This window comes from Marmota flaviventris, chromosome 2 (genome assembly GCF_047511675.1).
Source record: "Marmota flaviventris isolate mMarFla1 chromosome 2, mMarFla1.hap1, whole genome shotgun sequence".
NCBI lineage: Eukaryota > Metazoa > Chordata > Mammalia > Rodentia > Sciuridae > Marmota > Marmota flaviventris.
Window position 1 is genome coordinate 109,920,445 of NC_092499.1, and position 13,313 is coordinate 109,933,757.

Here is a 13,313-nt window from a genome sequence, read left to right on the forward strand (position 1 = left end):
ATGATTCTGACAGAAGCATGCACTTCAGACTCAAAGCCCTTTTATGCTAAGTAAGCCACCATCAAAAGTGCAGCTGTGTTGGGGCTCTGTGGGTGGGGCACTTCATTAGGCCATAGAGAAGCAGCACCACTTTCCCCACAATGCATACCACACCAGGAAGTGCAGAGCATGTTAGTGCTGTTCCTGGTATCTTTGGGTCCCTACTGTGGCATACACACACCAGGCATACAAGTTCCACAATGAAAAAGAGGCAACACGATAATCCTTCTGCCAAGTTTAGATTTAACTTGGAAAGATGCTGGAAGATTCAGAAAGGTTGTTGCTTGCAGTATGCTTTCTATATCAATTTAGAACTTTTCCACAAAAGCTAAGTGATGTTACTGAACAAGTTTTACTGCTTGATATTTTAAAAATCTAGATATCACAAAGATTAAAGCCTAAATCAGCAGGCCTACTTGAGGGTCACAGTTTGGTTTTCCCAACATGCAAGCAAAAAGCAAGAAATGCAGGCAGACATTACAAAGGAAAGAAGACTAGCTCACTTACCCTATCAACCTTCATGATTTGAAACCTCTGAGAAATGTCAGCAGTGTTGGCTGGAAGTCGAGAGCGTCCAGACACGAACCGCATGAAGAGCACCCGCTCCTCATTGGAGAACTCCTCCAGCGTGTGCCAGAACCACTGCACCAGCTGATGCTGCTCATCCACCTCACGGTAGCGCACCACCTTCTTCAAGACCTCAACAGAGATCTCGGGCATCCCGCACACCATCTGCTCCAGCTGCTTCGCTGTGAGAAGGGACAGCAGTGGCACAGGGACAATCCAGGACATCCCTTCTCGGACTGCAGCCACCTGCTCCCGGGAGAGGGTGTTCATTTTAACATGTGTATGTGTGAGAAGATGTGTGCCCACGGTGACCCAACTGGGCTGGGCACTGCTGCCTGTTCGTCTGCTCCCTAGACCCTGAGGCCTGTGAACAGGACCACCCTTGTTAGAGCCTGCCCTGCTCTGGGACTCTATACTTCTTCTTAGGAACCTGCCTCCTTCTCCCCACAAAAACCAGCATACTCCCAATGGCCACTTACTCATATTCCTGGTCACACATGGTTGTATGGTGTTAAACTGTGCTATGTGTGGGCATTGAATTTCATCAACAAAAGAAGCTCTTAGAAGACTCATGTAGCTGTACACTAATTTGTAATATATACATCATACAAATACACACACATATATATATAAACCTTTGTGTGTGTGTGCGTGTGTTTTTGTGTGTGCTACTAGGGATCAAACCCAGGGCCTCATGCATGCTAGGCAAGCACTCTATCACTGAGCTATATCCCAAGTCTTTTTTCATTTTATTTTGAGACATGGTCTTGCTACATTGTCCAGACTGGCCTCCAACTTATCATCCTTTTACCTCAGCCTCCTGAGTCATTGGGATTATAGTTGTCCCCCACTTCACCCAGCTGTATTGTTCTTTTGAAAATATTTATATCCTATCTAGGTGTGGTGGTACATGCCTGTATTCCCAGTAACTCAGCAGGTTGAGGCAGGAGAATCACAAGCTCAAGGCCAGCCTTGGCAACTTAGTGAAACCCTATCTCAAAGCAAAATGAAGGTGCGGGGCACACCTGTAATCCCAGCAGCTCAGGTGGCAGAGGCAGGAGGATCACAAGTTCAAAGCCAGCCTCAGCAACTTAGTGATCCTAAACAACTCAGCAAGGCCTTGTTTCTAAATAAAATACAAAAGAGGGCTGGGATGTGGCTCAGTGGTTAAGCGCCCCTGGTACCAAGAAAGAAAGAAAAAAGAAAAGGGTATGGATGTAGCTCAATGGTAGAATGTTCCCAGGTTCAATCCCTTGCACTACCAAAAGGAAAAAAAAAATAGTTATATCCTTCTTATAAAAATTATTTGTGCTCACTGTTAAGAAGAAAAGCACAAAGAATAAAATAAATATAGGAAGTTGGTAAAGACAAAGAATTTAGTTGGGAACCTTGAATTCTAAATCCCAGATCTACTTGCTAACTCTATCATTTTAATCTTGTCATGTGAAAAGTGAGACAATACTGTTACCAACATGACTCTAATGAAGATTTAAACTACATGGAAGCCTTGTGGCTCATACTAATGTTTACTTAATCATACCATTTTGGTTCTCTCAGCACAGTGCTGAGCATGGTCTGGCTACGCAAGGCCAAGGAAGAAGTTGCCAGGGTCTGCCCCAAATGTCTGCTTAGAAAAAATGTCTCCTCTAAGGTTGTACAGTAGTGTGTACCCTAAACACAACTCTTTACAGTTCAAGGTCTGTTTCATATATTCTTCTCTCTTGTCCAACTGAAAATCACCTCCAATAAACAACAAAACTTCTAAGAATGTGAATAGGAACCACATGTTGGGGAAGGCCCTAGGGTTATAATGGTACTGGGGTTGTTGTGCCCAGTACTGAGGAACAGGGATTGGCAGTGGTGGCCATCTACAAGAAATATCCTAAGCCAAAGCATGTCAAACCAAGCAGTCATGCCTAGTACCATACAAAATAAAAACTGGAAAAAATAATACTAAGAGATGGGGCTGGTTGCCTGGAGGTGGCAGGGGGATAACTGGGGACAATTATGGGAAGACATTCAGTTCCAAGAGATGAAGAGGAAAAGGCCTTATTACTGAGAAAAAGAGAAGGAAAAGGTCAGGGCATGGCAAAACATGGCTGAAAGGAAGTGGAACATCAATCTGACCCTCAGAGGAAGGGCTAGTGGAAGAACCTAGACAACTAGAGTGAAGCCTGGCTCGGGATCCCAGCTCTGCTACGGGCACACCACCTCTTTTCTGATTTGTTCTTTCTTTTGTGAAACAGCAATAGTAATTCTTAGTTCACAGAGTAACCATGGGAAAAACTACACACACACACAAAAAGGGTGCTTGGCACCATGCCTGGTGTGGAGGTAATCAATATATTTTTTAGTGAGTTATTCTCTGAAGATTAAAAACATTCACAAACAGAAGATAAAACCTAAGTCCTAGCTATGTAAACAGCATCACTGACAGAATCCACCTTCAGTAAGCTAAGAGAAATACTTTTCTGACTGGACTTGGCCCAAAGCCAAAGTCAAAGCAGCAGCCAGGATTAAAGGGTATGGAATATGTACCCTTCAAATTACTAAACCTTGATGGCCACAGAGCTTGGGTCCAGTTCTCATGAAGACCCCAATATATTCTGAAAATAAGTATTACTGAAATGGTTATTAATGGTTATGTTACCAAAAACAACATTCTTGGGCACAGTATTCATTTCTATGGTTGCTCTTTCATACTCCCATCATTTATTAAATGCTTACTTATTTATAGGAACAGAAAAAAGATAAATGAAATAGAAAAAACATTCTTCATTCAAAGTCTTAAATAAAAAAATAAAGAAATAAGACCCAAACTCTATGGTTTAGTTCTTAGACCATCACATAGAAGTATGTGGTATATCTTAAGAGATTTCAAAGTACAGAAAAAAGTCTTACAGATTAGGGACCCAGAGGAAAGCAAATCTTGGAGGAAATAAATTCCTAGCTGGGGCTTAAAGGATTGCAGAGAAGAGGGAAAGAGGCATGCTATGGGATTGTAAGACTAGTGTTTAGGGGTTGACTGACCCAGCCAGAATTGGGGGCACGGGGGCTGGGGTGGGAAGCAGTGGATATGTAGATACACTAAACTGAGGAAGAGTGAAGACAAGGTTTGAATGACAGGGTTTTAAAAGCTTGGCCTCTCTCCAACCAATGACCAATTCAGAGCTGATTGAAGGCCTTGAGTAAGGAGATAGGAGACCCACAGATTGGGCCTGAGAATTCTCTGAACATGGTCTGAAACACAGGTACAAATACATCAAAGCAGTAAATACATATGCCCCAATATGGTAGTAACCCATCAGCTCTCATTCAAAGATAAACCCAAGCATTCACATGCTCCTCCTGCAAGATTTCAGCTCACCTGCCGGTCCATCTCATGAAGTCTATATTCAATGGCCCTCTCCACATACTCCTTCCTATTGGAAAATGTGAGTGGGATACTATTTCCACCAGGGATTATAGGAACCATTTTGCCATCAGCACTCTGGCCAACAAAAGAATCAAGAGGAATCATCTAAAAAGAGAAAAATAAAAATAATTTTATTACTTGGCAAATATGTCAACAAAAAGTATGTCACAAGTGCCAGGCGTGGTGGCACATGCCTGTAATACCAGCAGCTCGGGAGGCTGAGGCAGTAGGATTGCAAGTTCAAAGCCAGCATCAGCAAAAGTGAGGTGCTAAGCAACTCAGTGAGACCTTGTCTCTAAATAAAATACAAAATAGGGCTGGGGATGTGGCTCAGTGGTCAAGTGCCCCTTAGTTCAATCCCCAGTACCAAAAAAAAAAAAGTATGTCACAGATATATATTGCACAACAGTAATAGTTAAGATTTTTAAGGATAAAAACAAAGCAAACAAGATAGGTCTGACTGATCAGGCTACTTAATCAGCAAGAATGTGATGACTCATCTGGTTATAGTTAAAATAAAGTCAAATCTCTCTGCCCCAAACCAGGTGTGTTGGACCTGATCAACCAGGCCTCTCTCTCCACCTTGGTCCCCTTGGTTCTCTACTCTCATAGACAAAAAATACATTAAAGTGGAAGGAGCAGAAGCTGGGGGCTGGAGCCAACTCTACTCTTAGCAGCTATTGAGACTGCTGGGGTTGAGCTGCTAAGAGTAGCCATGGGGCCAGCCTGACATCAAGAGGAGAACTATACCTGGTTCTACACAGAAAACACTTGTCTGTGTATATAGTAAGTTAACACCAGCAGAAACATGACAGGCCAGTATTCACCTCATGGAAACTTTCCTCAGTAATGCCACTGTCTTCAATGTGAAGAATGCTGTTGAGGGTCTGCACGTAGAGCAGATCCACCTCCTCCAGGTCCTCCAGGGTGAGCGGCACACAGCACAGCTGCTTCCACACCAGAGGGGCCAAGTGGAGGTCCAGAGGTTTCTTTGTACGAATAGCAACTCCCATTAAAATTCCCAAGAACTTAAACTGCATTAAGTGTTCATCGAGACAAGCAGAAGGGTTAAATAGGAACCTAAAGAAGAGAAGGAAAAATTTAAAATTCCAACAGAAATTTCACACAGCAGCTCCAACATTAGATTAGATCTATGTTGTTGAATATAGTAGTCATTAACTACATGTGACTATTTAAATTCACTAATATCATAAAAATAGAAGGGAGATCAGGAGAACAGAAGAAGAGGAGGAGAAAAGGGAAAGGGAAGGTCCTGGGGAATGAAACTGACCAATTATATTATTATGTGCAGGTACAAATATGTAATGATGAATTCCATTATTATGTGTAATTCTAATGCACTAATAAAAAGAAATAACAAATTAATAAATGAAATTTAAGATTCAGTTCTTTTTAGCAAGTCTAACCACTTTTGAGTACTCAACAGAAACACATGAAAAAAGGCTACTGTTTTAGACAGCATGGGGACCATATTTTTAGTTATTTTTAGAACTATAAAAGGGTAAAGTAAATAGCCTTGTGATCCTTGGCCTACCTGCTCCAGAATGTCCTACTTCCTATAATAATTTCATTTATTATTTACAAGTCAATGAAGTAGGATTCAAAATTTAAAATTTTGCATTCATAAGGATAGACTGCAATTGCAAAATACTAAGCTCTGTGACTTGATAGTATAATAAAGCTTTTTGATGACTGCAAAAAATTCAATAAAGGGAAATCATGTAAGCCTTCAGAAACATAAAATAAGTCAGGTTTTATAATCAAATCTAAATTACCTTTCTCCTCTGTATTACCATTGAGTTGGTCCCATAATTAAATACCAAGTCATGGTGAAATGTCTGTCTCCTTATCTGATGAGGGGATAATGAAAGTATCTAGTCTTTAGGGTTATAATGATTCAATGGGATAATACATGTGAAGCACTTAGAACAGTGCCTGGTACATAGGAAGCTCTCAATAAATGTGAGCCGTTGTTGTTGTTATTTTTGACATTCAATAAATACTTGCTGACCGCCTTACCTATCCCTATTATAACCCACTTCTGCGGTGGCATTAGGAGATGGTATAAGAAGGTCAACTATCCCAGTTTCAAGTTCCTATAGAGGAAAGAAAAATAATTTATTAAGAAATAATAATCAAACGCATCAAAAGAACATGAATTATATTCAAGATCATCCTGAAAAAAAGAATATTTTGAGGAATTTATAATGCTATTTGACAGTCAGCCATCTCTGCACTTAATTTTCTGGTTTTCGTTTTAAATAAGATTAGAAAATCTTCCATGTGGAAAATCTCTCTCAGTTTCAAGAACCAGGATGAGAAAGTCCATCTAGTGTCTGTGAGCACAGTGTGCTAAAATTTCAAATAGATTCAATAAATGATAGCCAAGTTTTATTCTAGTCATAGGATTTATCAGAAAAATCCCAATATTAGACAAAGCTGATCTAGAAGAAAAGCTGCCAGTGTGGCTCCTAAAATGGGAACTGGCTTAAACACTTAACACTTATTTTTCTAACTCCCCTGGAGCCTGGCAATTCTACTTTGTTCTAAAAGTACCAGAATAAATCAGAAAGCACATGGGTGGTCCCAGATTTGTTTGTTATAAAAGGTACTTATGAGTCATTGTTGTTTCCTCTGCCAATATTATAGCATAACAGATGGTGAGTCATTGGTAGATGGTGAAGCATTAACACTTATTGCAGTAAGGTATCTTCAGGAAGCATTTCCCAAATCCTTGCTTAATATATCTGTCCAGCACTAACAGTATAACTTTATATGAGGCTCACAAATGCATTCTTGCTACATTTATAAAAACATGCTTGACAGAGTGATCACTGGAAACAGTAAGAGAATCACTAACGGAGTGGGCAACTTGGCAGGGACACTGCATGGACACACCTGGCACATCTCTGTGATGGTGTCATCAAACACTCCTCCAGCATCATCAGCCCCTTCTCCGACCAGCTTAACCTTCCATGCTCGGGAGGGCAAACGGAGGTCTGAAGCATTCAGCTTAACCACTTGTCTTGCTATTTGAACGAAGATGGGCTTACATTTCCGTCCTCTTTTTTTAAAAAAAAAGGCAGAAGGGAATGAAATATGACTCCCCAACTTCCCCAGATCATCACAAAGATCCCTGATGGTATCTGCCCATCAGTTTATGAACATGTATGCTTGACAGCAGCCCAAAACTGTGCTGTGTCCATTGTGACCCCCCTCAGGAACTAACATATTACTACTATCCTTTATAAGTGAGGAAACTAAGCCTCACAAGATGAGTTAGTAGTAACATTTATCTAAAAAAATTCCAGCTAGTTAGTGAATTACACAAACGTATGCCAACCTGGTTGATATTCTCTTCACAGTAATTTGTGGTCCATAGTTTTTGCCTTGAACCATGGTTTTTCCTATGGAGCGCACCATTGGAAGAGTGTAGACTCTTGGAGCTAACAAAGGCCGCAGCTGTCCCTGTACAATGCCCCAAGTTCCAGCATTATAATGAGATGTGCTATTCTGTAACAAAAAATAAGGTAATCAGAAATGATGTCTTATTTCTCACTTTTAGAACATAAATTCTTTTTGAAATGCAGTTTAAAAACATAAACCTGGGTATTAGTAACTGTAAGTGCCTTTTCAAACATTTTTTCTGATAAAATACTATGATTAGCATTTTTTAAAAAACTTAGAAACTACAGAAAAGCACACAAATAAATGTGTAATTCATACATAATCCTTTCAAATAACCCCACTGCCACTATTTCTTCCCAGTTCCATACGTGTTTACATATAATTTTCAGTTGCTTTTCTCACTTAACATTTCTCTACCTATATACAACCTATATACAAACAGTCCGTTTAGTGCTATACAGTATTCTGCTGATTGGCTGATTACTTTTAACAGTGATCTGTCAAACCTCTCATATGTGCTCTAACACTGGTCACCCAAAGGTTTCTGACTAATAGTTTTACAAATTGATACACATTTTGGCAGACATGCCTATATATTAAATAAAGTCAGCTTTCTTTCCTTTCTTTCTAAATTAGTGAACAGACAAATCAGCCAAATTTACTCTATTTCCCCCACTTTCCCTCCACAGGCCCAGAATGCTCATTCATAAGGAAAGAAAGAAGTCTGCTAAACTTCTCAGATTTCGTTTTATACAACTTTGACCATGGCCCAATAGCTTTGTGCACTTAAGTTATCCACTTGACTTTGTAGAAAATACATGACATGCTTAGTCATTCATACGTCCTCAAGTTGTGGACAAACCAAACACAGAAGGAAAGCCACTTTGTGTCTAGCAGCACAACCACCAATATCTGGACTATCCCTAATAAACCAGCCACAAAATGGGACAAGAATTGTTGTCTTTTCTGCTTCTTTTGGATTAAAGAGTAAAGGAAGTATTAGCCATGTCATAATTTCCAAAGGCCAAAAGAAAGGTTCTGCCAAGCCCATCATGGGCATTGCTTTCCTATCTAGCATGTTACCTGATTGTTAGGGCTGAGATTCAGTAGCCTCCAGGATGAGTACATGAGGTCCGAGAAGTGGTAAAGCAGCCGGAGCCTGGCCCGCACAGTGTGGATGCTCACCTCTCTCAGGGCCCCATATTGCGGGGGCACTGCATCAGGAAGGCCCAGCTGCAGAGGTACTGACACACCTGCCCGGAGAGCAAACAAGCACATAAAGGAAAATGCATTACTTTTATTTTCAGTATTTTGAAAATTTTCAAATGCACAGAGAACTTGAGATAATTATGCAATGGATAATTATTTTCACTACCTAAATTCTATAATTAGTATTTTGCTATATTTGCTTTTTCATCTATGTATCTATTCCTCTATTCATTAATTCACCTTAATTTTTTTGATCCACTTATGTTGGTTTTTAAAACTAAAAATCTTATTATTATGGAAACCTGATCTTCTGAAATTTAGGTTCCGAATGAATAATGGGACTTAGTTCTAAAGGCAGGAAAGGAGGAGGGCGGGAGGAAGTAAAATTCTTCCTTTCTTGTTCAATAATTGTCATCTTCATAATAATGAAGGGTGCAGATGAGGACCAGGTAGGCAGTACTGGAAAATGGAAATGGGCAAGGTGGCACAGCCATCTCCACCTCTCACACTCCCTAGGGATCTCAGAGAAAATGCCCTTGACAGAATAAAAGGCTACATGATTCATGAAGGTTTTTCATTACACAAAGGAAATTATAGGACTGCATCCTCACCTACCCCCTTATGAATGCACATAAAGGACTAAAAACAAGTTACTCAACTTACTTGAGTTTCCTGTACATTAAGATTTGTACAGCTTGATTCCCAGAGGTATTATTACTCCTCTTAATAAAGGCTAACATTTCTTGAATACTTTCTATGTACCTGGCACTATTCTCTCATCTTTACATGAATCGGTTCATTTACTCCAATAGCTCTTTACAATAGGCGCTATATTACAGATAAGAAATAGGCTCAAGGTTACTCAAATCATGTGTGCTGGAGCCAGGACTTAGACCTTGCAATGTGGTCCCTGAGTCTAAACCTAAATTAACTGCTATACTGTAGTCTCTGACCTGAAATGGAAGTAAATCCTTCTGGAAGCTGAAAGTTTCTGAGGACTGGTCAGTCAGTGCAAGGCAGCACTGATCACTCTGGATTCTGTTAACTAGAAACCATCTCCTACTTGTTTATAATCTACTTTGCAGTCAGCCCCACCTTGATCTTAGGGTATTTAAGAGAGAACAATCTCTATGAGAAGTCTTCCCCAAGGACCTGTGGCCAAGAGGTAGAGAGATTAGCAAAAAGAGAAGAGAGTTTTATGCTCTTAGGCACAAAGTTGCTTATGAAATTCTAGTGCCATAGACACCAAAGGATAGTAGAAACAAAAAGCTTGGGGGCCTGAATAAGAAACAACCCAAATATGAAGACATGTGTAAGAAAGATAAAGTACAATTAAGGTAATGACTCATTTATGCGGGATGAAAGAATGGATCTAACCAGAAAGTGCCCACAGTTGGCTGTTTTTTTCTTTTTTTTCATTGTCAATTGACCTTTATTTTTATTTATTTATTTACATGAAGTGCTGAGAATCAAACTCAGTGCCTCACACATGCTGCAAGCACTCTACTACTGAACTACAACCTCAGCCCCCATAGTTGGTTGTTAGGCACACAAATACACATTATATTTTAAAGACTTTTTGTAGATCTGTAAGGATTTTATAATAAAATAAAACAAACAACAAAACAAAAACTTAAAACATGCCCACCAGTCCTGCGCTACACAATGGAGTAAAATGGCAGCAACTGGATTTGCTGGGCCAATGCCCAGACATCATGTTTCAAATGGTTAACTGGGTTTTTAATCTTTATTTCTAAAGGTGAGCCTTAGGAAGCTATTTGTCACGTTTTTATATGTTAAAAAAAATTCTCAGTTGCCTCTCTAAAATTAGAAATTTTTGTTTGCCTAAGTGATGTTTTCTTTTGGAGCTATAGAAAAGAACAGCTTCATACTGAAATCAGCAGGAGAAAGGCCAGCTGTGAAGTATTTATGGTTCTGATAGCACAAAAAAATGCTCTAGTTGTAAGGGAGAAGGCTTGCTTAATGGTGGCAGACAGATGCTGGATTTAGCCTGGGACTAGCAAATAAATACTGCAATGGGGGTATTGCTGAAAGAGCAGCTGCAGAAGTATGGCCATTATGTCCCTCACCTGGTGCTCTTGGTGGGACAGGTGGCGCTGTCCATGCAGCACTGTGGCAACGGCCAGCTGAGATCTGCCGAATGTTTTTCCCTTGCAGAACTGTTACCAGAGTTGGTTCTCGAACGTGGTTGGTATGGCCGAGGCCAAGCTGAGAGTAAATAATAAATATACAGAGATTCAATTAGAAAGAGGAAGATTAAGAAATTAAGATGATGAAATTTGCTAAATGATGAAATTTGCTAATATCACACCAAGCACCAACATTAATAAAATAAATTCTGATTTTTCTCTATCATAACATTTCTCATAGCACAGAATGTTTCCTAAAAACTAAGCTGCAACTAGGCCATTCCAAACCTTGTAGATTAGTCATAAGGACTGAATACATTCATGGATTCCATTTCTGAAAAGGGAATGGGTAGCAGAATGATTTGTATAGCCTTTACTTAAAACACATTGATGTCTGTGTAACAATAAACATATACAAAATACATGGATCTCCATATATCTGTTCTTAGGACCTAACGAGAGCACCAGTGTTATAGTAGCTAAGCCACTCAATATGAGTATGGAGGATCACATGGAGGCCTGGCCAGGGAATTCCCAAAGGTGTCTTCAACATTAGCTCTCTCCTCATTAAGACAACTTGTAATCAGTGATGAGCAGCTTTCTCACCTGCTAATGCAGAGATGAGGAGACCAGAAGGGCCAAATGGAGGCTACTATGAACAATACTAGACCTTGAACTTTAGGTTCTTGGTTCTAAGGGGAATGAAATCCAGAAAGGATCTATGGAGAAAGAAGAGGTGGTCCTGCACGTGGGGCTGAAAGCCAATGATGTAGCAAGCATCTTAGACATCTCCCACCTAGGTTTCTTTCTGCTCCACCTATAGAAGGAAGTGGAGCTGAACACATTAACTTTGAGTCTTTTCTTAATCTCTCAGAGATTCAGTTTACACTCATGAATAATGAGGATGATAAGACATCCTCCCATACTTTATATACTGTCACATTATAAAACATAAAATTATTATTGTTTCATTCTTTCCTTTTTTGGGATCAACTGATGTTCCCAGGACCTGGACCTAATCTCATGTATTACTGTAGCAATGATGATGATAGCAAATATTTATACAGTGCTTCATATTATGTGCCAGGCATTTATCAGTGTGTGCAGACACACATACATGTGTGCGCTCAATTAATACCATTAATCACTCCACTAACTCTGCTATCCTGCCAGATATTTGTTGTTGTTTTCTGCAGTACTGAAGATGGAAACCAGATACACCCTACCACTGAGTTATACCTCCAGTCCTTTTGTATTTATGAGATGGGGTCTCCCTAAGCCGCTCAAGCTGTCCTCAAACTTGTGATCCTCCTGCTTCAGTCTCCTGATTTACTGGAATTATAGACCTGGCTGCTGTTAACACGTGTGTCTGTCTATCTATCTGTCTGTCTATACTAGAAATTGAATCCAGGGGCTCTTTACCACTGAGTTACATTCCCAGTCATTTATATTTTTTATTTTGAGAAAGGGTCTCACTAAGTTGCTGAAGCTGGCCACCACACCTAACCTGTTGTTGTTTTTAAAACAATGGTATAATACTTCATTTGCTGCAATCGAGAGAGAGATGCATAACTAGACACAAAATGATCAGTCCCATGGCAAAGGGATGTGCCTGGATTTCTGAATTTCTGAATTTCTTATCATATCCCTTTCCCAAACGAAGAATGTTGTCAGATTTCTAGAATAGAGATAGTAGCAAGCAAGATATTTACCTGCCCTTCTGAATTACTCCCCCAGGCATATACATCTCCAGTTGATGCCAAAGCAAGTGTGTGTTCAGCTCCAACTGCCACATCTTCAATCACTACTCCAGCCAGGACAGGGATTTGCTGTGGCCGATTATGATTGCGGGCACGTCCCTCAGGCAAGCCTATCAAACGATCTGAAAAAATAAGAGGAAGTGTTATGGATGACACATCAAAGTTCTTTTCCATTTTCTAGTCAGTCATTTAACTTCTTATGATGGAACAGCAATGACATATAACTCATTAGGGCAAAAGCTGCTATTCTGACAAAATACACCAGATTCTAAGCAAATAAAACATTTGAAGCTATTTCTTTATAAAATTCTATAGATCCCTTATTAATAAAAATAAAAAATTAAATCTAAATCAGTAGCTTATTTCAAACCAAGAGGTTCTTTAGTATCCTCATGTTTGAATGGACTGGCACATAGTTAAAAAAATGCCTTCAAGTTTCTTCCTTTTTAAAAAAGATGTCATTCAATCTGTCTTTTTCTTAAATTTCCATCCAACTTCTCTCTTCACTTTGCCTAATTTCTAACAAGTGGCCAATCTCTGCTGCTCAGTGTCCTCTAGGCTCATTTGGCATGGCCGCCTCTGGCAGCCTAACTTCCACTCTCCATGGTGCTCTGAAACCGTACTCTCAAAGCTATGAGTTGGATCCTCGTTGCCCAACACAGAGGCCGCTTCTCAGGGTCCAGCCTATGGGAACTCCATATAACCTTCTGATAATAGCCTGAGCTTCTTCTGCCCCTCAGAGAG

The 13,313-nt window shown here is 39.9% G+C and overlaps 1 protein-coding gene across 5 annotated transcripts in view; it reads right to left on the reverse strand.

Moving 5' to 3' along the window:
* The window catches only part of Herc1 (HECT and RLD domain containing E3 ubiquitin protein ligase family member 1), a 192,285-nt gene that overhangs the window by 2,797 nt on the left and 176,175 nt on the right, over nt 1–13,313 (reverse strand). For all 5 annotated transcript variants that reach the window (XM_071608367.1, XM_071608369.1, XM_071608368.1 and 2 more), the window contains exons 69-77: nt 12,522–12,691; nt 10,750–10,888; nt 8,534–8,703; nt 7,386–7,555; nt 6,941–7,106; nt 6,062–6,138; nt 4,849–5,101; nt 3,974–4,126; nt 547–852 (exon numbers count right to left, since the gene is read on the reverse strand). In XM_071608367.1, the coding sequence (XP_071464468.1) occupies nt 547–852; nt 3,974–4,126; nt 4,849–5,101; nt 6,062–6,138; nt 6,941–7,106; nt 7,386–7,555; nt 8,534–8,703; nt 10,750–10,888; nt 12,522–12,691 (1,604 nt within the window). The remainder of the gene's footprint in view (nt 1–546; nt 853–3,973; nt 4,127–4,848; nt 5,102–6,061; nt 6,139–6,940; nt 7,107–7,385; nt 7,556–8,533; nt 8,704–10,749; nt 10,889–12,521; nt 12,692–13,313) is intronic.